The sequence below is a fragment of the Diadema setosum genome, chromosome 3, assembly GCF_964275005.1.
Source record: "Diadema setosum chromosome 3, eeDiaSeto1, whole genome shotgun sequence".
Lineage (NCBI taxonomy): Eukaryota > Metazoa > Echinodermata > Echinoidea > Diadematoida > Diadematidae > Diadema > Diadema setosum.
Genome location: NC_092687.1, coordinates 26027343 through 26055051, shown reverse-complemented (window position 1 = coordinate 26055051; position 27709 = coordinate 26027343). Strand labels below are relative to the sequence as shown.

The following is a 27709-nucleotide window of genomic DNA, read 5'->3' as shown; positions in this document are numbered from 1 at the left end:
AAACACTATCCGTCGATATGTCAGAGATGCTAGTGGCAAGATTATTCGTCGTTCTCAACGGACTCGCTAAGGAATTATAGAATGACCGCCAAAAACTCAAAATCACGTTTACATGAAAATTTCATGATTCCAATGACCAATTGTCATTTCAGATAGATACAACTGATACTCTGATCAGAAATGAATAAACGCTTTCTTAGCTAAATTCATTTTGTATGCCATAGCGTAGGCGTCGTTTTCGTCCCTTACTTTGCTGTTACAATACGGCTGGTATTGTACCTGCAAAAATGGCGTAGAGAACACACGTTCCTATGCCATATCGCCGTTCACTCCTCACAGCTTATAAATGTCACCTATCATTAACATAATCTAAGTCCCTCGTGACGTCACTTCTTCCTCCTACCTGAATACATCTATATTAAAACCAGATAAGGTTTGTACCTCAGGACAATGATAGTGCCGACAAAACACATCAAAAGAATTTCACAGTGAATTTCTGACGATTCACACAAGTGTGGACGGATGTGAACTTTGACCGATATACTATCTTACTTGTGAACACGTCGTATTTTCTGCCATATGAGGAATCGTTTACAACCAAGGTTTAGTGATACGATATGTATATACATTCCTCTTCAATCTATGACAGGTCTCGATCACTTACCTTGAATTACTAAGACTCCACAAGGAAAAATGTTGTGAATAGTAAGACCACATATCCCAAGATGGCATAAGGAAGAATAAATCCCAATGACAGCGGTCTCCCTAAGGCTATTGTAGGCAAACCGACATAAATCTCGTTGGCAGATCTTCATCTTCATAAATCAATACACGTTCTTTATAAGCTTAAAACGTGCTGAATAGGTAATAATCTTTGTCTAAGTGTGCTTTACAGAAGTTCTGGAAACGATCAAACGACTACTGAGTGGGATTGATTTCTTCCCCCGCTTAATGCAGCAAGTATATACCTCTCTATGGACAGCAAAAACTAACGTCCTATAATCATATTTTAACCCAGATTTCCCGTTTTCTAAACAACCCCACCGACCGACCAGATCTCTATCTGTGAGAGAACATGTCTTAGGTGTTGCGGAGCGACAAATAGTTAATTTGAATAATGTAACAAGTTGAAATTTTCGCAAAGCTAATGGAACCTAACGTGTCATAAGAACTAAAGCTTTTTATGTTTTTTACAGTGACATCTTTAACCTTTTACCTAATATCTTAAGAAGTAAACCATTTCGTAATAAAACAAAATAACTTACTTGTATTATCTGAAACCATGTTGTGGACATATTAGATCAAGACGTAATGTGCCAAGTATTTGCTTCAACTTGAGCTGAGATGCCTCGGAAAAGAAGTAATCGGTACGTCTAGCTCGTCTTTTCGAGTTACAATCTAGCATAGGACGGAAATACAATGTAGAATTGGAGTTAACGGACTGCCTAAGGAGTTAGGGTGGTCCTTCAAAAAATTGAACGGTTCCCGTAATCCAGAGTTATTGTCATAAGTATCAGATGATTCATTTCAATAATTCATATCAATACACGCAAGTCAGATATGCCCATAGAAGGATGTATTTTTCGCTATTTTACCCTTGATATAAACGGGGCAGTTTCTGCCCCGTTAGCCAATGCGTTACTATATACCACAGTGTCAGGCGTGGAAATTTGAAGTTATTATGTTCATAAATCCCCAATATAATAATGTAACTTGACAGAAATGTATGATGATATCTAGCTGTCTTGATAGAACGTTTTTGCAATATTGACTGCTGATGTAAAAATGCGATCTGTTTTACCGAGATAGCAAAGAAAAATGATTTAATGGTTCATAAAATTAAATGAATTAGAATGAAGTACTGAATAACATTGACGAGGACGGAAATAGGTCAATGCGAGAGCAGTTCTTAATGAAGTGTAATGAGTGTAAGCATTATATATCCTAGTCTTAAAAGGTATACATGTTCACTCACCAGAATACTATTTTTTCCAAAAACTGCTTAACAATTGCATCCTATCCTTTGTAGTCAAACACCAAGGTGATACAGCCCGAAAATATGATTTATTTTTCAGTAGAGACGAGAGCAGACCCTGCCCGTTATACAGAGGCAATCCTGATACTATAATGCTGTTGGCACGCACTGCACGAAAGTCTGTGACGGTAAAACCGGTAAGCAAACAAGCCCTCCGCTGGATTAGGTCCAAAGTAGTAACATTCGAGTGTGTGTGTGTGTGTGTGTGTTTTGTGGCTGGAATCATCAGTAAGAAAAGCTTAATCTCCTGAGCCAGCATGCCACATTCAGAGGCATCAGTTTAAACGTCTCCTGTATTGGTCATTTTCTTTTCTTTTTTCTCCGACTATTTCTACAAAAAAAATCGGCTTTTCATAATCAACATTCAGAATTGATGTGCGATAAAATGATACTTCTTTTTTATTACTGTTGCTTGCTCTTCTGCTTTGAAACGTGCAGTGGTTAAAAAGTCATGTTAAAAATGGTAATTTAGAAATCCTCAATCGACGTATTAAAATGTATTGATTTCTTCATATATGATTATTATGATCCTAGACAAATGCCGGCAGTGCGTTTTTGTATACGACTTGTAGGTAACTACGTTAATTTGCCTTGCTGCTATTCTAGGTTTTCAAAAGTTAATGGAAGCTTTTGTAGGAAATATTTCAACTTGGTTGACAGCTTTTTATTCATGCTATAGCAAATTATTAAAAAAAAAATCTTCATCATTCACATATGCTCGTACTTTATGTTCTCCCTGATGAGAATATTTTATTATGACTGATGGTATATATTTTATTTTATCTCACGTCCAGTGAGACTGGTAGGAGGAGCCGACGAGAAAGAAGGTCGAGTAGAGATAGAGTGCGATGGGATTTGGGGTACGATGTATGATCGTGGCTGGAGTATAGAAGAAGCTCATGTAGTTTGCAGACAGCTCGGCTACCCAAGGGCTACTGCGCACTTCATCAACGCTCACTTTGGACAGGGCTCGGGGCCGATTTGGCAAAATCAGGGAGTTTACTGTCCCACCGGGAATGAGAACTCACTACTGGAGTGCTATCGACTTCCCTGGGGTTGTAACTGTCAAGGTTGTTCGACACGTTATCATAGAGATGATGTCGGTGTACGATGCGAAGGAGAAAGTAAGTGAATGAGAAATATGTTTAACTATTTCGTTCTGCTGAAATAAACAAGTAAGAGTTTGAAAAATATTGACGGTTAGTAGATTTTAACAAAGCAATGTCATTACTCTCAGTAAAATCTTTATGGACGTTTAACAGAGACGAGTATGTCCGGGAATCTATTTCTTCTCAAAATCACCAGGATTATTACTCATGGGATGACAGCATTTCAATAATAGAAATGTACAATCTCATAGTTCCATTCCAACGTGTAATGTAATGCAATTCAATTTCAATTTCAATTTTACTCCTAGGCATACATACATTTTGCTGCTGAATCTTCTTCTCTGTGACTCATCCTTTCTAGCGCAAACATTGAGTCGTTGCAATATAAAAACATTAGTTTATGTTTCTCCTTTTGCTCAATTCTCCAGACAAAGTTTTGTCGGGAAACTCATATATTTATACGCGAAAATATTCGGATCTAAATCACAGAATGTTTCGTACCTTTTCGTACTTCTCCCAAGAAAATGTAACCGCCATTGCGGAGCGGTATGCGGAAAGTCGACGCGAACTGGGTTTGGCCTATGGCTTTACGGAATCCGTCTACTACGACTTGAGGAGTGAGCTCACGTTTACATCTTCCTCTGTAAACAACGGAGATGTTCTACAATGTCACGTGCTTGGCCTCGTACGGTCAGCCAGGCTAAAGTTGTCAGGTGAGTCATTTGTTTTACCACACATTACACGCCAACATTATTTTTCGATTTTTTTTTAACTTGTTTACCCTACGAATACTCTTAGCTTTGGGGGATTTCAGAATGTGAACTTTGGAAATAGATAAAATACCTCATGTCTTCGTTTAAAATGATCATAATGATGACCGTAGGCGTTTTGAAAGTGAAAGTCCAGATGTTCACAGGTTGCAATTTTTCACTCATTCAAAATCAGTTTAAACCTTATGCCCACAGGTGATTCGCTCAAGGTGGCAAGATTTTTTTTTTTTGTTGTATCTGTCGTCAGTAATCCATCTTAAAACCTGATCTAGCTGCAGATAAGCATTCAGGTGTTATCGCTCTGCCTCAATCCAAGAGGAAGGCCATGGTGACATAATGGAGTGTAGGGGGATTAGTTAATCTTTAATATTTGGCTCTTAATTTCGAGACATCCATGCCACTCGGTGAAGAAAGCACTCCACGGTGCATGTTGTGTGCCAATCGGCGAAAAATGCAGGTAGGGTTAAAAGTGAATAGCTGTCGTTTGCTTATTGATAATCTAAGTCCCATTCTCATTGTCTAACTTCGCGAAGTTAGGTCCACCCGGTTCACATTATAATTTTGCTAACTTCTCGAAGTTCACGATGTCAACATTCGCAAAAATTAGGTGAGATCCTGCGCATACGTGATGACTGTACACTCTTAAAACATCCGAGTCAGAACTGACCCGGAACTGGTTCCGTTTGGGTCACACACCGTTCCGGGTCAGAAATGACTTATTCAGAGTCATGAATTGGGTCAGAGTAAACCCATTCCGGATCTTCATGACCAAATTCCAAGTCATTTCTGACCCGGAACGGTGTGTGACCCCAACGGACCCAGTTCCGGGTCAGTTCTGACTCGGGTTTTTTTTTTTTTTTTTCTTTTAAAGTGTAGCGCCAAATCCACTCTGGAGAGTGCTCTAGGCGCGGAAGTTAGAGAAAGTAAAGGAAATAACGAACATAAAAATATCAAAATACATGTAATGAGTAATCAAATGGTGTTGAGCTTTTAGACTGCTTTTAAAAGTATCTGATAAAGAACAATTTTTATGGCTGGAGGTAAGTTGTTCCATAAGGTGGGAGCAGCATGGCCAAAGGCACGTGTGCCCCATTATTGAAGTGAATCTTGGAATTATAAGAGAACTATCAAGAAGATCCAAATCGATGGAGTGTGTACGCAACTTTATAAATTAATGAAAACGTGCAAGACAACTCCCCCCCCCCCGACCGCCCACGCACACACACACACACACACGCACACACACACACACACACACAAACACACACCATTTATCAACATGGATGATTTTCAAATTATGATAATGAGATAGAAACAACAAATTCATAAAGGATCTTGCCCAATGTATTATAAACTTATCAAGTTACACACAAACACACACATATATATATATATATATACACACACACACACACACACAAACACAAACACTACCAAAGTACCGCTGAAGTGTCTTTTTTATCCGAATTCACGTAGCTCAAAACCTATCCTCCAATATTTCCATATTTTCACCCTGTTCTTACGCTGGTTAGAATCAAACTATTTTCGCCTGTCTTTATTCCATATATCTGGACTTCAAACAGGGTCTGGAATCGGTGGTTCATGTGATGGAGGTAATTGAAATATTTCTTTCGTAAAAGTTTTCTAGCATGACGTTACTCAGCAGAAACAGCAAATTGAATCCCCGCATGTTATTGCTGACAGTTTTTCTTCGTGAAGACTTTTATGAATTTTGAAATAGAATTGAAAGCAAGAATTTTGAAAAATGTTATTAGATCCTTGATACTCTCCTAAGGTTATAAAATCCCCCACAACTCTATGTTTTATAGAACGAAATACGTTTTAGTATTCTACCCAATTTCAACAGGTTTCAGTTGATGAAATTCTATAAATCACCAAAATTGCCCTTCTTTCTACTCTTATTTTCCTTTTATAATAGTCAACTTTCACTTCAAGGTCCCACGCTCTATTAACAATGTTTTGTAATTTTCAGACAAGCAACGTTCCAGTAAAGTATTTCTAAATGTTCTTAAAGTGGAAAATCGATCGTTCGTCATTTTCCGAATTATATCAATTCTGCGGATCCTTTTCTTTCAAACTTTTCATAATTCCCTCCATCTCGAATATTGCAAGATTTGTTTGGTTTGTTTATTTGTTTGTTTTGTTCATGACCATTGCTTTATGTAATATAAAGGTATGTGTCACATATCGTGTATTACAAACAGTGAACAATCTGATTATACCATTTTTTTTCTTTTCATTTGAAGTTCATAAGTAGAATAATTGCTTCCCAGTTTTATTAAAGTAAAATCAAATGAAGCCCCACAAGATTTCTCATGCAAAGGTTCAGAAAGTATTAACATGTTTTTTTTTTTCTTTTTTTAATTGCTTTGTTATGGTTTTTGTTTGTTTGTTTTTGTTTTTGCATTGATCGACCAAGTTTCACTGCATATCTAAATTATCTGGTGCTACGATCCACTGTTTCGTTTCGTAGATGGCGCTCAGCCCAGTGCCGGCATCTTGTCCATTGAGACTACGGAGATCAGAGGCAAGGATAATGTTGTGAGTCTTTTCATCGTGTGCCATGTAAATGTCACCGCCCAGCCGTCTCCTCCAATCCACTCGTATACCATCTCTGCTGACAACGTCAACATTTCGTCATCAAGCTCCGCCTACACCCTCTTTGCACCACGCCCAAATAAGTGCATCAATGTCACGTGTTCAGGAACGAACGGACATGGCGCCACATCGGCGCGAGTGGAATATTGTCCGAAAGGTGAATTTCACAGAATTGCCGTCAGTGATAATGTGAAAACAGTGACAAAACGAAGAAACATATTAAAGAAAATAGGCCTACCTAAAATTATGACAGCAATAAGATAAATTCTTACAATTATGAAAATTCGAATTCTCCTCTTTATCCCCAATTAAGTTTTCTTAAAGTTTGGCTTCTCCATTCTAACAAATTCTTAAAAAAAAACAACAACAACAACTTCTGTCATTAGTACCTTTACCGAGTCAATAAAAATAAAGCTAGTGTCATGAATAGTAGAAATTCTATGCATGATTCCATAATGTTAGCAAGCATCGTAAAAATGTTGTACTGCCATTTTACTCACGTTAGATCGACCTTCACCAGGCATCATATCAATCGATTACCAAACCCTGGAGTTGGAGGACCAGACAATTCTCAACATCACGTGTCGCGTAAATCCAGCCGACCAGCCTTTCCCGCCAATCCATACATTTACGATCACAGCTGACGACGACGTGATATCGTCTGACGCACCTTCAGCGACCTTTGAACCGTCGCCCACGACGTGTATCGATGTTTCCTGTATGGCTTTAAACGACTACGGGGAAACTTTCAAAAGGGATTCGTATTGCCCTCCAGATTCAGGTACGTCTTCACGTGTGTTTGTCCGTATTTCTCGTAGAAAATATAGTATAGATCCTGGTGAAGGCATATAGGGCCGAAAGTTGAGTTTGAGTTTGAGTTTATTTTATTTCACCACGGGTCACTCACTTCAGCCAATGGTTGCTTTTCTATGAGTCCGTGAAGTAAAACCATGCAATTACAAAATACAACAATTTATACATAGTACATTGTATAGGAAACGTAAATAACAAACAAACACACACACAAAAACAAAACACTCAAAATCATGCATATTACACTCAGCAAAAAAAAAAAGAAAGTAAACACTTTTTCGAGGTCATATTTTTCATAGAAGATTTTTATGAAAATCAATGTATTGTATACCATATTGAAGGACATTTCCTTGGCTATTAAGCTAATAGGTTAATTAAAAAGAAATCTTTACGCATGAGTGAGCACATTCGTTTTTGTCCTCCAAGGCACAAAATTAAAAATTGCAAAAATTGACATGTTCTCTTTCATTTGCAAGTGCCCTTCACGATAACATTTACAACAAAAGACCAATTTAACACAATGAGAAACATGAATTAAAAAGCAAAAAATAAGTTTTTGTTCTCTTTATCTCTTTATAACCTCTAAGAAAATCAAAGTGGGAAACTAAAGGGGAAAAATAAGAATTCTCTGTCAAGTCAAACTCCAAATGGCATACAGAATATTAAACATTAAGATGATTAAATGAGCAGATCTTTTTTTATTTCTTTCTCTTAATCTAGTGATTTAAGAATCCATGTGACAATTTTAAGAACCAAACATTATTTACAATTTCCTAATTTGAAAAAAAAAGCTCAAATTTGTACCATTTTTGTTAATTATTACTTCTCTTCTTATTTCATTTGAATTTTGATTTGACATAAGATGCTTTATTTTCCTCCATTATTTTTAGCCTTCATTGATCTTTTGGGCTTTAAAGATGCCACAGAGATGAAAGGTTTAGTTTTTCAGCTTAATTCATGTTTCTTTTTGTGTGAAATTTGTTGTTTGTTCTGTGGAAGAGCACATACGCATTAATGAAAACTTGTTCAGTTTTGCAATTTTTACTTTTGTGTCCTGGAAAAGAAAAACAATGGTGTTCACTCATGCGTAAAGTTTCCCTTTATGTTGACCTACCAGGTTGATAATTAAATTACCTTCAATATGGTATATAATACATTAGCTTTCAGCCAAATATTCTATGAGAAATCTAAACTTGAAAAAGCGTTTACTTTCTTTTTTTGCAGAGTGTACATAAAGAAAATGGGAATTAAGATACTGAAAAAATGAAAATGATTGATGCAGTGTTACAGTTCAATGCGAACGATTCCTACGTACATAATTTATCTACTTTTTTGAATATAGAAAGGGATACACTTTGCTTTACATCATCTGATAGATTATTCTATAGTTTGGGGCCTCGATATGTTACAATACGTTTCTTGAAATGAGTTCTCGGGTGAGGTTCATCTAGTTTCTATATTCCTTTTCTCAGTATGTATAAAAGTAGTCTGCTTTGAATGGAAATAAATTACAAATAATTTGTGGCATGGTCCTATTTTATACATTACACACAGTATCTATTTTTCATTTCTTTATATAAATGTATATATCTTTAACTTTAAATTTATCTGTATCAAATTAAATAATGCTTCACCTGAAAATCTCCATTTTACACTAATAGAAACTCATTTTGCCCTATTTAATAGTTTCTGAATTTTATCAACACGTATTTTCCCCACGTTTCCCCTACTTATACTACAGTAATGAATCCGACTTTGAATAATAGTTTTGTAAAAAAAAAAAAAAAAAAAAGAACAACAATCAATGCCATTTGGTCTAATTCTTTTAACAAATATAAAAAATTTTGTCCTTTTTTATACGATGAATCGATTTGATTTAACCACTCTAAATATTGATCAATTTGCACACTAAGATACTTACAATTTGAAACACGAGTTATAACAGTGTCTTTTATCTTGATACATGGTGGTTCAACTGAGTTGAGTTTCTTTCTTGACCCAATTAAAAGAAATTCATACTTTGTAACATTGAGAGCGAGCATATTTCTGGTTAACCATATATATGTTTTCTACCTTATTATTCATTTGAAACGCTCCTAAATCTATTCAAATCACTACACGAGTAGTGCAGACAGGTACCATCTGCGTATAATGAAACCTTGCATTTCTTTACAGATAAAGCCAAATCGTTTATACACCTGTATATAGAAAAAAAAAGTAAAGGGCCCAGATATGACCCCTGTGGCATTAAACATGTGATTGTCCGTGGACTAGATTGTACAATAGATTGATCATAGTGCATTGTGTGCGATTGGTAAGATAGCTTCGGAACCATTCAACAACAACATCACTGATACCATACATAGTTTCTTCAGGTGAATACCATTGTCTACCTTATCAAAAGCCTTCTTTAAATCCAAGGTTACTATCCCAACAATGTTGCCTTTGTCCATATTATCAAACCAGTCTTCAGTGGTGGTAATTAAGGCAGCCATGGTGGAGTTGTTTGGCCGAAATCCTGACTGGTGGTCACTAAGCAAGTTATTCGTTTGTAGATATCCGTAGAGTTGATCAAATATTAACTTTTCTCTAACTTTTTATGATAATCGATAAGATACATGTGGATATAGGTCGGTAGTTACTCATATTAGTTTTCTCACCACCCTTGTAAACTGGCGTAAGATGCGATCGTTTCCACGGCAACGGCACCTTACTAAATTGTATTGAGAATCAAATAAATAGAAACAGAAACAGAAATTTACGAGCTGCCGAAGGAAAACTATGGTCTTACACTTATTATAATACTCAACGTTCTACACAACACAACATAAAATGTACAATAAGCGTTTATCATTCCCACATGTCCTTTTTTTTTTTAGGTTTAAACCTGAAACTTGTCTTAACTCCCGTCAATGTAATATCAGAACAAAATTTGACTGGATGTAATATCTTGCCAGAGTGTAACTGAAGTGCGTTTTTTTTTTTTTTTTTTTTTTTTTGACATGCTACACATGTGTGTAAATTGATATTATTCATTAGATACTTCACACCCAGTTCTAATAAGATCAGTGTGCGTTTTGTTCTTGCTGGAAACCAGGATCAGAACCCAGACCTCCGGCTGATAACATCCTGACGATCGAGACCCATGAGATCCGAGGAGAAGGCAACCAAGTTACTCTCATCATCAATTGCCACGTGGCCCTGGCCGACCAACCCTACCCGCACCTCCACACCTACGAGATCATAGCAGACAACATCACCCTGTCCAACTCCAGCTGTGCTTCCGGTATTCTCCGCAATCGTCCGGACAGGTGCATCAATATCACGTGCTTCGGTACAAACGGTCTTGGTCCCACCTCCACCCACGTGACTCATTGTCCGACACGAAGAATCAAAGGTGAGAACGAGTATGCTAATCATGGTATTGCAATGACAGATAAGCAAAGGCTGACATGTAGTCCATGCTTCAACCACTCAGAACTCTTGATTCAGGACGATGTAAAACAAAAAAATAATAATAACAACAAACTTATAGCACAAACATCATCACTATCATTATCGTAACTAAGGTATCGCAAACAGTATAATCACCATAATCTTAATCATGATAATGTGTAGGTTAATTGTTTCTGCGGTTTTGGCGATCTTCTGGCATGCCCACTAACGATCATTATAGCAAGGGTGCCAGCAATCCATATTTCCCTTTTGAAGATTTTTTTTTTTCATGTCACGGTCAATAAATCATTGTGACATACATATAGGCCTACAAGGTACTTGGTGTAGTGTTGTAGACCACTAATGTGTCTAGCGCCTCCTGTTGTTGAAATGTATTGTGAACACACCAGAAATGGCAGATTAAACAGCCAGAAGGGAAACGCCAGATTCGCCGTGATATTTCTCTTTATTGGGTCGTCCAAGCTGGTAGTTTGTAGATTTGTTAGACTCTGACACGAATCACACAACTCTACAGTTGGTAGATCTCATCAACTGAGTCGGACATACATCACATGATTCCATCATTTTGACACTCGAATGGTAGAAATCATCTTCATCATTCCTATCCTTTGCAAACAGCGGGTCCTACAGCCGGTCCTCGTCGAGGCGCATTGCAGAAGTCATCGACCACGTACGCTCTTCTCGTCGTCATTTTCATTCTCTCAATCATCACCTGCGTCACCGTCCTCATGAGAAAGAGGAAGCCAGCGTATTGATTGGAGACAAAGGTATTCCGAATTAAAACCCTGAGCGTTATCCTAATTACTCTGGGCACAATCCCATTAGGCCTAACTCTCTTTTTGTGTTTCTTGGTGAATGTGTGCCTGCATGTCTGTCTGTTGTGCATGATTGTAACTTTGATGACAGGGTATCTGGAATACACATGGTAATGCGTCCTATCATTATTTTAATTATGAATGCACTGTATGTGCAAACAGAGAATAATTTGACATGGACAGACAACCTCCATTGAATGGGTTTGTACAGACGATGCAGATTTTCGTTGTGAACGCTTGGTCCTCTTTACTTGATAGACTTTGTGGAAAAGCTTTAAATTGTGTTGATTTTCAATGCATATTGTTAATAAATCGTCCAACAGGAAACCGTCAAATCTTCAATGAATTCTTATTTAGCGTAGTAGATCATAAAATGTGTAGCCTCCTACGATTCGGGAACGCCTTTCCATGATTAAGATATCATTTTCTCGGATAATTTATACGGCTTAAGCTCATGTTAAAATGACAATGTTCATAGCAAGATAGAAATTGTAAAATCAAGTTACGTTCACAGAAATGCATTAGAGGAAAGTGAATAGAGAGTGATTTACCTTTATAATGCTCAGTCATCAGCAGATCAGCAAAGAATAACAGAATAATTAAACCGTTTTATATACTCTGTCATAACATTTATCGAATGATGTCAAATACCACACTACCACTGACACTGAGCGTATTCAAAACATTGCTTCTTTCTGAATTGTTTCATGACAGCTGCTATCTTCGTTGTTATTTTTCCGATATCTGATTTCTTTGCAGGCGTGCCATAACGAAGGGGATATCATGTACAAACAGCCGCGTACGTACCAGAGTGATATATTGGAATGATCGGAAATATTACCCCACGGCCTGCCACTTTCGTGCCAAAGGTTCAACATTAAAGCAGGAAAGTTTGAAAAAAAAAAGAAACATATCCGTTGACAGTGTCTTTTGCAAAAATCTTAATGCAACCTATAAGACTTTTTGTTTTGTCGTCAAGAAGTAGTTTTGGCTTTTGAGTAACAAAAGAACATAGATAATACAATATGTGTTGTAAATCACCTGCAACCAACATATTAAATCGTAGTTTCTTTAAACTTGGTGAAAATTTAAATGCATTATCCACATCTTTTGTCGCTATTGAAATTTAGTTCGGAGCCTTATCCCCGACATATCAAAAGTGAAAAGAACAAAAACGAACAACACAGTCGCACCCATTGATTTACGTGAGGAGTCAAAAAGGTAAAACGGGTCAACCTAGTCAATTTGGGATTTTTTTTTTCAAATTTTTTGAAAGACCCACACTTGGGATCACTTGGGACCTACGTTTGGGATTATAAAATGGATGGAAATGTGCATTTTTAGCAATTTTCTACAACTTTTTTTTTTTGTAGAGTTGTGAGATCAGGTATTTCTTGATAACCCTTTGCACACTCTTCACTTTCAAGTCTAATAACTTTAGATAATGCTGTAACTGCTTTGAAAGTTGCCAGTAATCATGGGCAGAATGTGTTAATAGAGCATGTTTAATTGCACCGAAAGCTGATAATTTCTTTATTGTTGTTGCTCCAGTGATCTACATCCTGTTTGTTTAGGTTTTTTTTTTTGGTTTTTTGTCCCATTCATCGCACAGCTAGCGGTTTAGTAAGGATTAAGTGCTTGAATAGACCAAGTACGTACTTCAGTGCCTCTTTTCTCGGTTCAAACTTTTCCTGAGTGTGTGCTTTCTTTCCCATTTTTAGATGATTAGGAGAGTCCATTTCATTGAGCTATACATCATTTGAAGCTTATAGTCTGCTCTTTCAGAATCTGCCCTTAACTATAAATTCATGTCAGGAGACTTTTTGCTGTCTTATGATGCAGGGTCACATAATATTATGGAATAATCATGTACGATCATTGTATGTTTTGGATTAAACCCTGCATATTGAAATAAGAAATGAATCTTCACAATTTAATCAGCAAAGGGTTAAGGTTAAAACTTCGCTTGTTATACCGGAAGTGTTCCTTGAGTCTACGGCAAAAGTATATACAGTACAAACCTGGTAATATTGGCTTAATATTTTAAAGGGATGAATATTACCCGAAATGAATTTTGATAAATTCATACAGACTGTAGGATTAAAGATCTAAACATCATATCGAATGTGAAAAAAGAGTAATAAGTGGCATGATAACTTGTATAGGGTCTGGTGTTGTACCAACGTGTTCAATATGCGTGCACTTTTGAAACGATTTTATATTGTTTAGATCCGCTAAACTCGGCTATGACTGTTGGGTACGACTTCACTTCAAGTGTCCTGTTTTATTCACCGTCAATTCTGTCTACAATGATTGCCCTAGTATATACATATCTTCCTTTTTTTGATTACCACTATCTTTATAACGAGTTCACCATGCTGTTGAAAACTGCTAGGTTGTTGGAAATTTCGCTTGCGTTATGATGTACTGTATCCATGTTGGTGACTAATAAAATCATTATTAAATTGAAGCAAATAACGTACCCTAACAAACGGTCTCACAATGGATAAAGACTTAACAATTGAGTTGACCATAACTCGGTATTACGTACATTACATTCATATCGAGATCATTTTAGGTTATAACTCACAAATGTTTCCATCACCTTTACTATACTTGTTGGAACTGTATACAAGGAATCATGTCTGTAATATCTTCGAAAAATAAATAGACATCATGAAGTAATTTGACTGCAGACGTTTAGTGTACATTATCACCAGTCACAATACCTACTTATATGAAGGTGCCGTGAGACAATTATTGTTTTCACAGGTCAACTTATTTTACTGAAAATCAGATATCGAGAGAACCAACTTGTAAGTAGAATTATGAATACAACTTGCAGTAGGCAAACTGTAGGAGAGAGATACAAATTTTATGTAGATGTCATCAAGGGTGTGTGTGTGTGTGTGTGTGTGTGTGTGTGTATCAATAGCGGATGGTGCTCCCAATATAACAGGAAAGTAGTTATCACCGAAATCTGTTTTAGGGAGAACTGATGTCCAGATGATTTAGGATTTTTATATTCATTTATTCGCTGAAACGTATGTGGAAATTGAATCATATCAGAGAGTGATTTCCATTTTAGTTTAGTGAAAACATACCTACTGCACATAAAAAGATATTATTCAATCTATATTTTACACAGTCGTGTTCCTCATAAGGTATGTATCGTTACCCTTCATGTAATAAAACGAAGTTTAATGAAATCATTTCTACTACATGCACTCACGTATTACGCATTGAGGAATGAAGATTATAAAAATCTATCATTTAAATTATATTTGATAAACCGGAAATAGAAATTTAGTGAGTCGTTCTTACTAAAACACATACAATTTCCGCCAAGTATTTTCATGAATCAACGAATTGGTCTCTTTAAAGAAGAAAACTTAAACATGTCCTAAATTAGCTCACAACAACATTAATTCACAAACACTCTATTCAGGTCGTGACGTACTACACTTAAGAAAATATCAATAGTGTTACAAAGTCTTTATGTTGTCTGATATGAATGAATAAAAGGTCATACGGATAGAATGATTACTCCGATGTCAAATATAAATACAAATTGCTGAATATCAGGGTTTCACATATTTTTACCAAATACTGAAAAAAAAAGTTTCAATATCGCATGCATTTTATCTGGCGAGATAATACCAATACGCGTAAACGTTCACATTCGTTTGTACAAACAACGTCCGCCCCCCCCCCCCCTTCCATGATTTCAACGCTTGGTCGTATGCACTATTGGTTCATGTTAAACATTTTGTGCCTTGTATATGGAGATTATATATGTATATATATATATATATATATATATATATATATATATATATATGTATATGTATATATATATATTGACAGCAAATCTTGCAGATATAGACGTGGCTGGTGTTGGGTAGTACCCCTTTAATCATCGAGCTTTCGGGCGAAAAGTCCTTCTTCAGGATCTACACAGTCAATGACAACAACGTATAAATAAAATCAACCTAGGTATAAAATCATACTAAACTTAACTAACCTTTTTCAAATTCATGATTTTCTTCCGTCGAGATGTTTTTCTTTGCAACTGATTGACAAATTGCCCTACATCGACGTAAATAATAAGCACTAAATTGATCAGTGTTTTAGTAGTAGCCATGACAAAAAATCATGGGCGTACATACTCGAGCAGGATTCGAACCTACGACCTCCTGATCACCGGACAGGCGTCATCTCCACTAGACCACCGAGCTTTCGCCCGAAAGCAAGTGTTGGTTCTAATCCTTATAGCATGCAGCGGGTACTGCTTTGTTATTCAAATTCATGATTTTCTTCCGTCGAGATGTTTTCATTGCAACTGATTGACAAATTGCCCTACATCGACGTAAATAAGCACTAAATTGATCAGTGTTTTAGTAGTAGCCATGACAAAAAATCATGGGCGTACATACTCGAGCAGGATTCGAACCTACGACCTCCTGATCACCGGACAGGCGTCATCTCCACTAGACTACCGAGCTTTCGCCCGAAAGCAAGTGTTGGTTCTAATCCTTATAGCATGCAGCGGGTACTGCTTTGTTATTCAAATTCATGATTTTCTTCCGTCGAGATGTTTTTCTTTGCAACTGATTGACAAATTACCCTACATCGACGTAAATAAGCACTAAATTGATCAGTGTTTTAGTAGTAGCCATGACAAAAAATCATGGGCGTACATACTCGAGCAGGATTCGAACCTACGACCTCCTGATCACCGGACAGGCGTCATCTCCACTAGACCACCGAGCTTTCGCCCGAAAGCAAGTGTTGGTTCTAATCCTTATAGCATGCAGCGGGTACTGCTTTGTTATTCAAATTCAAGATTTTCTTCCGTCGAGATGTTTTCGTTGCAACTGATTGACAAATTGCCCTACATCGACGTAAATAAGCACTAAAATTGATCAGTGTTTTAGTAGTAGCCATGACAAAAAATCATGGGCGTACATACTCGAGCAGGATTCGAACCTACGACCTCCTGATCACCGGACAGGCGTCATCTCCACTAGACCACCGAGCTTTCGCCCGAAAGCAAGTGTTGGTTCTAATCCTTATAGCATGCAGCGGGTACTGCTTTGTTATTCAAATTCAAAACATCTCGACGGAAGAAAATCATGAATTTGAATAACAAAGCAGTACCCGCTGCATGCTATAAGGATTAGAACCAACACTTGCTTTCGGGCGAAAGCTCGGTGGTCTAGTGGAGATGACGCCTGTCCGGTGATCAGGAGGTCGTAGGTTCGAATCCTGCTCGAGTATGTACGCCCATGATTTTTTGTCATGGCTACTACTAAAACACTGATCAATTTAGTGCTTATTTACGTCGATGTAGGGCAATTTGTCAATCAGTTGCAATTAACTAACCTTATATACTATACATTACAAAATATACTCAACATAAAACATACCTTTTATAACAAAAAACAAACCAGCATACTATTACTAAATACAGTCTCAAAACAAAACTTACTGTGTTGGTGCTGAATGTGGTCTTGTAATGTTGTCTGTGTGAAGGTTATGATAGGGTGTATCTTATATGTATTTGTGTATATGGGGGGGGGGGGGCGTTTCTAAACTAAGGCTCGTTCTCATTTAATCAATCATAAATTATCAATACTCAAATTTTTTCACCATCCAACAATATAAAAAATTCCAAATTACCATTACAATTTCTACATATTATTTAGTATATAAGGTTATAAGTTTAGTATGATTTTATACCTAGGTTGATTTTATTTATACGTTGTTGTCATTGACTGTGTAGATCCTGAAGAAGGGCTTTTCGCCCTAAAGCTCAATGATTAAAGGGGTGCTACCCAACACCAGCTACTGTCTGAAATAAATGCTGTAACAAATTTTGATCCTTTTCCTATCATATTTTGACGGCACGGCTAGAGTCAAATTCTATGACATTGTACCCTTCAACCCCCCCCCCCCCCAAAAAAAAAAGTTACAATGTCGTCAGCCTCTAACTGTACATACACACTGTCAGACGGAAGCACACAGGCACGACAGAAACGAGTCATCTCATAAAAATCCTAATTTTACACAAAACACTCACATATGTGTCGTGTACATAAATGTACATATCAAATTTACATGTTTCAGGAGTTAGAGAATTCTGTATGATATTCCTTTTGCATATGATTATCATTTCATCTGTAGTATTTCTATTTGATGGTACAGAAGGTCAAAGAAAAGAGGATATTAATGAATTGAAATACATAGTTTGTACAAAATCATTTGTAATGCTTTAGCGATATTCTGATGGATTGATTTTATTTTTCCGTATAAAAACAACAACGGCTGGATGTCCCATATTCAGCGATGCCAACATTGCAGCGCTGGTCTTCCAAGGGGTCCAGAACATGGAAGTTATACAAATACAATATGAAATTGTGAAAGGAAAAACTTGTAAACATGGAGATGTTTGAAATATATAAATTGAGAGAGAAAAAATAAACATCATCAACAACAAAATCGCATATTACAGCTGATACAAGCAAATAATAAAAGAAAAGGATACAAGGGAAACAGAAGGGGAAAATAATAATTCATAACTTATAATAACCTGTACCTATTCAGATAATTCAGTAATAACTCTTTTTCATCAACAAAGAGAAAAAAATAAGTTGACGGGGCAGTAACCTTAAACATACTTATTTTAGATTTAGATATATGAACACTTATGGGCGAAATCTTGATATCCATGGGAAGGTCCTTATATTCCTTAGCATATTTAAATGATTTCTTCAAATATTCAGTTCTAGGTGTGGGAAGTCTTAATTTTTGTCCAAATATTTGTCCAAATATTCTAAAGACGAGTTGAATTATATGACAACGTATCAGGACAGACATAAGATACACAATTTATGTATCCAGTAATATCGCATTTCCTCCACATCGCATGAGTTTACAAGATCCGGTCTTGAACAATCACTGATATCAATGCGCGTAAAGAAAATAACGAGTCAGATAAAAGGAAGATGAGAAAGGAGACGAGCTTGTAAAGGAAAAACTGTGTTCATACACTGTACTCCCAGATGAAAAAAATGAACATGTAATTTAAAGCCGAGCATGTTATCCTATCTAACTCTAAACAGGAAATATGTCACGTTGAAGAAACAGAATAAGCACTGCGCGGAATAATCGTGAACGGTCATCTATTTAATGATATCACTTATGGTGCCGTACAAGGAAGTTTCGTGTCATTTCGGACATGAATCATTTGCTGCACATCAGCTTGTCTGCCAACGTCGCCAATCAAACGTTAACGGAGTTGCCTCAGAATCGTCACTCCAAATAGGAGTCAAGGGAGCGTCTTTATTCTTCTCAGTGCGTGTTATATCATGTTTTGATATACTTTTCACATTACATTTGGAGATACCAAACGTTCCCTGTAATTGCAGCTTGGTTTTACATTGTATGTGTTTCGATAGTACAAAAAGGAAAAAAAAATGTCCTTTGATATGATACTTTTTCATTATAACTTGTATCCTTTAACTTTTTTATCTTTTTTTTTCTCATCAGATTTCTACTTGTGCAGAGATACCCGACATTCACAATGGTGGTTGACAGTCGACTTTTGATACATGTTGGCATCCTCTTCATCGTCATACAACATATTGGTAAGCTTCCTTAGTAGCAAAACGCAAATGAACAGGCAATGATTACATTGAAAATGATGACTGTTTCATTTCAAGGAATACCATCTTCAAATAGAGAAACATTCACCAGGAATTCTTAACAGTTATAAGCAAGAATTAGAATATCTATTACCTCAAGTGATGGACTCATTTCTATGTTTAATGAAGTTATTATTAGACGACAGTGACTCAGTCGCATGTATATATTACTTGGGAGGAGTTTCCGTACATGTAGTGTTATACAATTATTGTCAACAATACACTTTTTTCTCGAGAAAATCACTACTCACATGCAGACTATCATTCATTGTGATAAGATCGACTCCATTTTTAAATCCATCTATGTAATCTCAATTTTTCTCTCTCTAACTCTCTCTCTCTAACTCTCTCTCTCTAACTCTCTCTCTATCTCTATCTATCTATCTATCTGTCTGTCTGTCTGTCTATCTATCTATCTATCTCTCTACCTCTCAATCTATCTATCTATCTATCTATCTATCTATCTATCTATCTATCTCCCCTTCCCCACTCTCTGTTTTCTTCTTATCGACCTCTCTCTTGATTTGTCAATGCAATCAGACGGTATCCAGGTGACACTCGATGTACCCAGCCCTCTCCCGGCTAACCAAGAGGTAACGGCTGTGTGTTCGGCAGAAGATGTATACGCCTCAGATAATGTGGCATGGTATCTAAATGGCGTCCAACTTACGGAAGGCATAGACACCACTGCTTCACTGAACCGACTCACTCTCGATAGAGAGTTTGGAAGTCAAAATGTTCGTCAAGATCTCATCGATTGAAAACTCAAACGGGAACTACCCACCCTCACATAACCCAAAAGTGATGAAATTTTACGAAAACCTCTTAAAGTTTAAGCCAAAAGTGATAATTTGTAGGCCATTTTCAACATGGTTTTCTGCCCATTCTTTCCTCTCAGTACTGCCAAGAAACACTGCCAAGAAAAACTCTGATGTCCTTCGCATGCGTGACGTTGTCCTACGTAGATAGCTTCTACATTTTTTGTATAGGGGTAGCCTTTGATTGTGATAAAGTTATGAAAATGATATAATGCTGTAATGATGTAAGACTAGTTTTCCCGAAAATGTTTACACTCATCTGAGAAAAACAAACAAGCATTGCCTCTTAGTTTGGTTGAGAACATTACCCTCATCATCAACGAGCACTATTTTCTGGAAAAAAGCAGTTGAAAACTACTTCAAAATATTGCACAAAACATTAATATTCTGAATATCAAACAGTTAATCAATCTCTATGCGAACTGTCGTTTAGTTTCTCTCTACAAGTAGATATTACATATTATGTACATATTACACCTTTATGCTTTACGAACATCTGAAAAAATAATATTTGATTATTGTTTTCTCTCATCTGTTAACACTACGGTGTGATTACACTCTTGTTTACTCTCAATGTTAATAAAATATTACCTGTGTACGTATTACGTATTTGTCATTACCGGGATTAATTGGATGATCTTTATTAAAGAAAATACATGAGCAGATCAATGATAATTAAATCAATTTCAGACACAATCTAAGCGCAAAAGCATTCCAAGACAGCTTTCACCAGAGATGCTTTAACTCTTGCAATGACTCATTAGACATGAAAACAAACACACATACTTCCGAATGATAATACGATGACGAATCAGACTTTACCGTTAGGACGGAAATGAACTCTAACCTAGTAAAGCACGTCGTTCCTTTTAGCACAGATTTTTGAAAATATGCGTATCCAAAGGGCGGTTCTGACATTACCAGACGAAAGCATAATGTCTATCAAAATCCACAACAATGTGATGTAATATATAACAGCGTACAAAGTCATCAAATAGGAGCCAAATCAATGTGCAATCCGTCACCCAAGATCATGTAGGCCAGGGAAGATTTGCCAAAACAGTTCAGCGGACTGTCTAAGGATATTATAGAAAGACCGCTGAAAATTGAAAATCGCTACCATGCCAACACGAAATGAAAATTTTGAATTCTAAACCTTTGAGTAAAAGGGCAGTGATGGCAAAAGACATGAAGTGTGACCATCCTCCGTGTTGTAGGCCTTTCTTACATGTCTTACGTTCAGTAATTTCTTCCCTTATTGAATGCTATGTTATAACGCTGATCATTGTACTCGTGACATCGAAACATCTTATCTCATCCAACGGCGTCTAAAACAGTCATTTTTTAGTAAAAATCGACAATTTACTTTCTCATGTCATCATCATGGTGCTAAGGCGAGGACACCCCGTCCACTAGATGGATCATAACATTGACCAGTAACGCCATACGGGCATTATATTCTGCAAAGTATGCTGGATACTGGTACAATATGATTACACGCTCTGGCACACGTCGACACTCGACGGAAATGAACTTAGGCTGCACTATAGAACTTGACGGCAAATCTGCGATTTTTTAACATGACCACAGTTTTTAGACTCTTGCTTGTTTCGGGGAACGCTGACACGTAAATAGAAGTATCCCATTACGCCACCCTTTTTCTACTACCATGAGTAAAAACTTTCCAAAACGAATATTAATGTCTGTAAGCTCGTTCGATTCCAGCCACGGACAAGAACCTGAAAACCTCACATAGAGAGCGGCCAGCCTACGGCTATTATAGGGAGACCGAGATAATTTCTCAAAGGACAAATACTGTTGGAAGAGGTCAATCTTAATCTTCGTACAAGATCAAAGTATCTTATAAAGTGATATTTCGTTCATTCTAACCAGTATTAGTGATGCTGAAGATGGCGTAAATACTTTATTAACGTGTCGTGATTCTTCCAAAACCTTGTGTAGTCGAATTAAGAGTCTTTGAATCAGTCGCATCATTGCAGAATGTATTAATGGTCAATTTTTGCCAAGTTGTAATCCTAAACAGCACTATGTTGATAGTTGTGTGCCATCCTGGACGGAATAGCTTCTAACATTGTGCTACTGTAAAATGATGCTCTGGAACTTTGACCATTAGTCCATTGTTATGGAAAACATTCCTCCTCAACTTTATTAAGAAAATGAACGTGGAATATGTATGTCCTATGGACAATCATGACCTTTAACATACATTCCAGAAATCAACACTTTGATACCGTTATTCCAGCTCATTGGGAGGGTATTCATTCTCCTCTTTTCAGATTTGTGTGGTTAATGTTATGTCCTGTCATCACCGTGCACTCTCATATCTCAGACCATTCGAGGAGACGTCACGGACGTTGTCTGTCGTGTCGTAGAGTAGCAGAAGACGGAAAGCAGGAGTCTTGTATGATTGAACGGGCATCCTAGTGGGATGTAGGGAGGTCGCTTAAAAATCATTCAGTTTTTCCATCACGTCCAAAAGCTTATCAGTGGATAAAGAGTTATTTCATTATGAATTATGGGAGAAATGATGATTCTATTTTCAGCGGAACTTCACAAGAATCGACCATGAACCCTCAAAAGAGCAGCAATTTTTCTGCTCATTTACTAACTATAGAATATCGAGTTTCTCCTTCCATTAATCTCTATCTTTCGGATTTTAACTTCAAAATAAGCATTACATTGTATGCTATATGAGTGGATGAGTGACAGAGAAAAACATTTGATCTCTTTTAGTGACCTCATTTTTCAGGAGAGTTGATAAAACGGAATATTTTGCTCCATCACGATCAGTCGGGCATCCTTGTAAATCTTTTTATAACTTTACTAAAGACGTATCTAGAATACAAGAGTGTGACCCTAATGTTTTAGTAACTTTGAAGAGTTCAGAAAATAAGTGGACTTCAATTTTAATAACAAAAGTTAATTGTTGTAGATTGTTTGTTATTACATTAGATTTATCACACTTATTTTTAAATGAATAAATAATACACTATGCTATTCGGGTATTGTGCTTTGATTCTGCCTCAGGCAAGCTTTTTTTAAGGTGCAATGAAATCACACATTACTGTCAAAGGTTTTACAACATTCTGAAACAAATATATGTATGCATGATATCATACGCATAACTTGTGAAAGATAATCCACTTTATTTAGGGGAGGACGGAAATGGAAGATTTTGATATATATTCTAATGGTACCAAATATCTTTAATATCTTTTCGAAAATACGTTTTTGGAGAATGTCTGATGCTATATCATCTAATTGCAATACTATCTGGACTAAACAGTACATCACTTAAAATCTGTGGACATTCTTACAACGCGTTTCAAGTCATTTTGCTTATAAACTACCGGCATCCCTGCACTACGCAATTAAGCAGATAATATGAATTGAACAGCGGGAGTCTTAGTATTACGCTCTACGGGGTTCGCACTGTTCGCGTGTGTGTGATGGGAAGACTGGTAAGTAGATCGGGTACTTGGACAGTTTCCAAAAGAAAGCCACGCTTGGAATCGGATTCATACATACGAATCGATCAGAGACGGAAAAAAGCCAATTGTCGCCATAACTATTCCTGGGAACTCGACTTCCTCCTTTCACAAGCCCACTTGATATAGTGATATATCAGAATTCGGCACAGAAAAACAAAGAAGTTATATTAATATTTATGTAGTTTGAAAGCACTTTACTCCTTAACAGAATGTGAAGCGAAGTCTTTTTCGCGATGATGAAGTAAAATCTCCCGTGCAGCTACATGTAAGGTGTATTGATTTAATCGTAAACAGTTGGTATTAAAGGAATTGTACAGTATTGGTGGAGATGAGAATTGGGCTTTTTACTTTTTGCGAGATACCAAGAAAACACTTACTATATAGTACAGAGCATACCATTTTAAGAGGAATTCAAACTTCATTTGATGAAAATCGGGTTTGGAATGACTGAAACATCCAAAAACAAAGTAAAACAAAGCGATCGTGATAAAGTGTGGGTCCCACACTTTATTAGAATCGCTCTTTTTTGGATATCTCAGCCATTTCAAAACCAGTTTTCATCAAATAAATGTTCAATTCCTCATAGAATTACATGCTCTTTTATATTTCATAAGAGGTTTCTCATTATCTCACCAAAAAATGTTAGAATCCTGAAATTAGGTCTCAACCAAAACTATACGATCCCTTTAACAGTAGGCGCATTAAACAGTAAGACCAATACTTAGCACTATAAACACCTAACTTACCTAATGTTGATAATTTTACATACATCTTTATTCCCCAGGCGTAGGTTCTGTAAGACCACTACCAAGTACTAAAACCACCTCACCTACCTAATATTGACGATTTTATATACATCTTTCTTTGTATCCTCAAAGCGTGTTAATCGAATGGTGCGTTAATCGCAATCAGTTAAATGGCGATGAAATATATAAACAAGAGGCATCATGTGGAAAAAAATCGTAAATGACTGTATTCAACATTTGTATAAATGTGTATTCATCCCATGTATTCATCATCTGATGTCATTAGTAATTGTTGTTGTTGTTGTTTGTGTCAGTGAGACTTGTCGGTGGGCCCAATGAGAAGGAAGGTCGCGTAGAAATTTTCTGCGATGGCCTCTGGGGGACGATGTGCGATTACGGTTTGGACCTAAAAGAAGCACACGCCGTTTGCAGACAGCTTGGCTACCCTCGAGCTTCAGCATATTTCACGAACGCTCACTTCGGACAGGGCTCAGGACCGATCTGGCTTGATCATGGAGTGTACTGCCCGACGGGAAACGAAAATTCCCTCCTGGAGTGTTTTCGACTCCCGTGGGGATGCTACCACTCTGCTTGGTCGTCGTGTGGTCATGATGACGATGTAGGTGTAAGATGTGAAGGAGAGAGTAAGTATTCATGGTTCCTGAGATGTCGCTGATAAAACAATAAACATAAAGAAACACATAGAGACCAGCCCTTGCCATACCTATATCATTCTCCAGCTGATTTAACAAAGTTTATTAGTTGTATAGGTATAAAGAATCAACTTTCTCCCATTCCTGCAGCAATGATTACATTGTGTAATCCTTTCCGCTCACAGGGTGGATTATTGATACTGGTCGTTCTTTTTTCTCTCTCTCACGGAACATTTTATTGAACCGCATAACATTGTTCTTTAGAACCAAGATGATAAAGATTGTTGGAAGAAGAAAGAAATACGCATTAGACTATCCATGGCTAATCCTATAGGAGCATGCCTCAGACAATCATTGTTTATATAGTGATTGTTTTTGTTTGTCTGTTTGTTTGTTTTGCTTCTCTTTTGCTTTATATTTTGATGTTGGGATACCGTAAAATAACTTCCCTGGTGAATGTAAGAACAGCAGTATATTTGAATGATGTGGGAAAAATGCTAGTGATAGAGGCGGATCCATGCAGGGGCGCACCGATGCCCCCCTCCCCCTTATTTCTTTTGTTGTTGTTGTTGTTGTTGTTAGAGCAAAAATGAATGAAAAAGCCAAAAAAAAAAAAAAGAAGAAAGAAACTGGAGGGCTTCGCGTGCGCCCCATTTTTAAGTTTGTAAATGTGCCCCCTCCCCCTATGCGGAATTCCTGGATTCGTTGACCGCTCCTGAGTAATGCACCATTAATTTTAGTGCAGTCATATGGACCGTGATGACAGAGCATTGATATTATGAAAAAGAATCATTTTATTCTTTCATGGTATATCAGTATGCATAATCTAAAGTCAACTTTCATCAAACCTTCTCCTTGCTTTCCCAGGAAACGAAACGGCCGTTGCTGAGCGATATGCCATCGGCTATCGGAATGCAGGCGTGAGCTACGGCTTTACCAATTATATTTACTATGACATGAGGAGCGAGTTCACTTTCACACCGACCGGGTCTAACGGCGGCGATATTCTCCAGTGCCATGTGCTAGGTGTCGTGAAATCTGTCACGCTGCAAATTTCTGGTAAGTAAATTACAAATGTTATGTAGATTGATCATTCTGCATTCAGTCAGAATGGCTATAGACTGGGTGCCACAGGCCACTGCAGGCAGCTGACCCTTATCTTACCGTCCGTTCGATGTTTTTTGTATGCTTTTACCCTATATTGAATGTGTTGATTTCCAATCTCTACGATGAAATCTTGCAATCTTGAGGGTTTTGAGATACTCAGGATACCCCCAAAAATCTGAAAGTCCCAAATATTTCCTTATAGATTAAGAAGACTTTGAAACGGAAATGAAGATGATTGCCGCATGCAAATCTGAATGATGAAATTTTTGCATTTATTGAGGATTTTGAGATATTCAAGATGGCCGCCAAAATTGAAATTCACAGATTCAAAGTCCTAAAGGCTAGTTCTACACTCCTATGTGGATGGCCATACCCAGAAATATTTTGTACCAACCGCTTGTTCGTTCCCATTCTACCCAGTTTGGGAGACAAAAACATAAAACATTCTCCATTATGCTATGACCTGAAAAAATGTTAAAAGAAAATTTTCTTAAACTTCATACTAATCATTTATATAATCATTATGTATGTAGATATATTAATTTGTTTATATGTGTTGTTCACAAACCAAGGAGAATGAGCTATTGCAAAAAAAAAAAAAAAAAAATGTGTTGAGGTGTGTAAAGGTATGCTGAAGTATTGTCTTAGAACATTAGAAGGCAGATGCTTGTAAAGAGAATGATTTGGAATTGAGTTGATTTTTGTTTTCTTCACAAAGAAATTCAAAGTAAATGGAATGTGACATACAAGGGGATATTTATCTTGAAAGAACCATTACCCGAGCAGTTGCCTTACACTGTCAAAATACATTATACGGATTTTTGCGCTGGTACCGTAATGTGTAAGGCATTTGACGAAACATGGCTTGCAAATATATGTCATATTTCATAATGAACTTTGTGTGAAGTTGATGCATTTATTCTTCGTTATCATTCGGGGAAGCAGAGGGAAAATCGTAATTTGCAGCAGATTCGACATGCACAGTCCTGTTAGCATTCAATTGTGTTACCGTTATGAATTATCCATTGTTACTCAATCCGTGTAACAATGTCTGTAGCATTTAGTTTAGTGTATAGGTTTGTGGAAGGGTATTTTCTTTCGACCTGTATTAAACGATGCTGTTCATATGTGCTACTTTTTCACTCAGACGGAGCAGTGAGCGACGTATCGACTAATGGAGGTGAGTGCAGCGCAATAAAGTACTGTATTATTGTTCGCAATCAGTCATGTATAAATATTTGCCTTGAAATTGTCGCATTTCTATTCCATCGTGAAGACAAATCTATAATATTTCCCTGTACCAGTAGATCGTTTTGTCTTTATTTTATAAGTTCTTTTTCGTTTAATGTATATTGGCCATCATGGCAAGTCATAATCTTACTCGGATAAGTTATTTGTATCGAACTAAACATAGTCAAATATCGATAACCGTGGTGAACATGGTGACTAAATCTGTGGCGAAGACACATACATACTTAAATATGTGCTTAAGTGTTTGAATTTACAATTGCCGTTAAAGTTTTACTGAAGAAAAAAAAAGAAGCCTTTCG

The 27709-nt window shown here is 36.9% G+C and overlaps 1 protein-coding gene across 1 annotated transcript; it reads left to right on the top strand.

Moving 5' to 3' along the window:
- Nucleotides 1-2900: 2900 nt before the first annotated feature.
- Nucleotides 2901-26739, top strand: LOC140246730 (uncharacterized). Its single transcript, XM_072326069.1, has 8 exons — nucleotides 2901-3159; nucleotides 3666-3857; nucleotides 6409-6690; nucleotides 7039-7314; nucleotides 10444-10743; nucleotides 24714-25043; nucleotides 25920-26111; nucleotides 26732-26739. The coding sequence occupies exons 1-8, from the start codon at nucleotides 2901-2903 to the stop codon at nucleotides 26737-26739; spliced, it is 1839 nt and encodes a 612-aa protein (XP_072182170.1).
- The last annotated feature ends 970 nt before the right edge of the window (nucleotides 26740-27709 follow it).

Coding starts and splice junctions, on each gene's coding strand:
- LOC140246730 (XM_072326069.1), top strand. CDS start 2,901: ATGTATGATCGTGGCTGGAGTATAGAAGAAGCTCATGTAGTTTGCAGA. Junction 10,744..24,713: donor TCCGACACGAAGAATCAAAG/GTGAGAACGAGT, acceptor TGTTTGTGTCAG/TGAGACTTGTCGGTGGGCCC. Junction 25,044..25,919: donor TGTAAGATGTGAAGGAGAGA/GTAAGTATTCAT, acceptor TTGCTTTCCCAG/GAAACGAAACGGCCGTTGCT.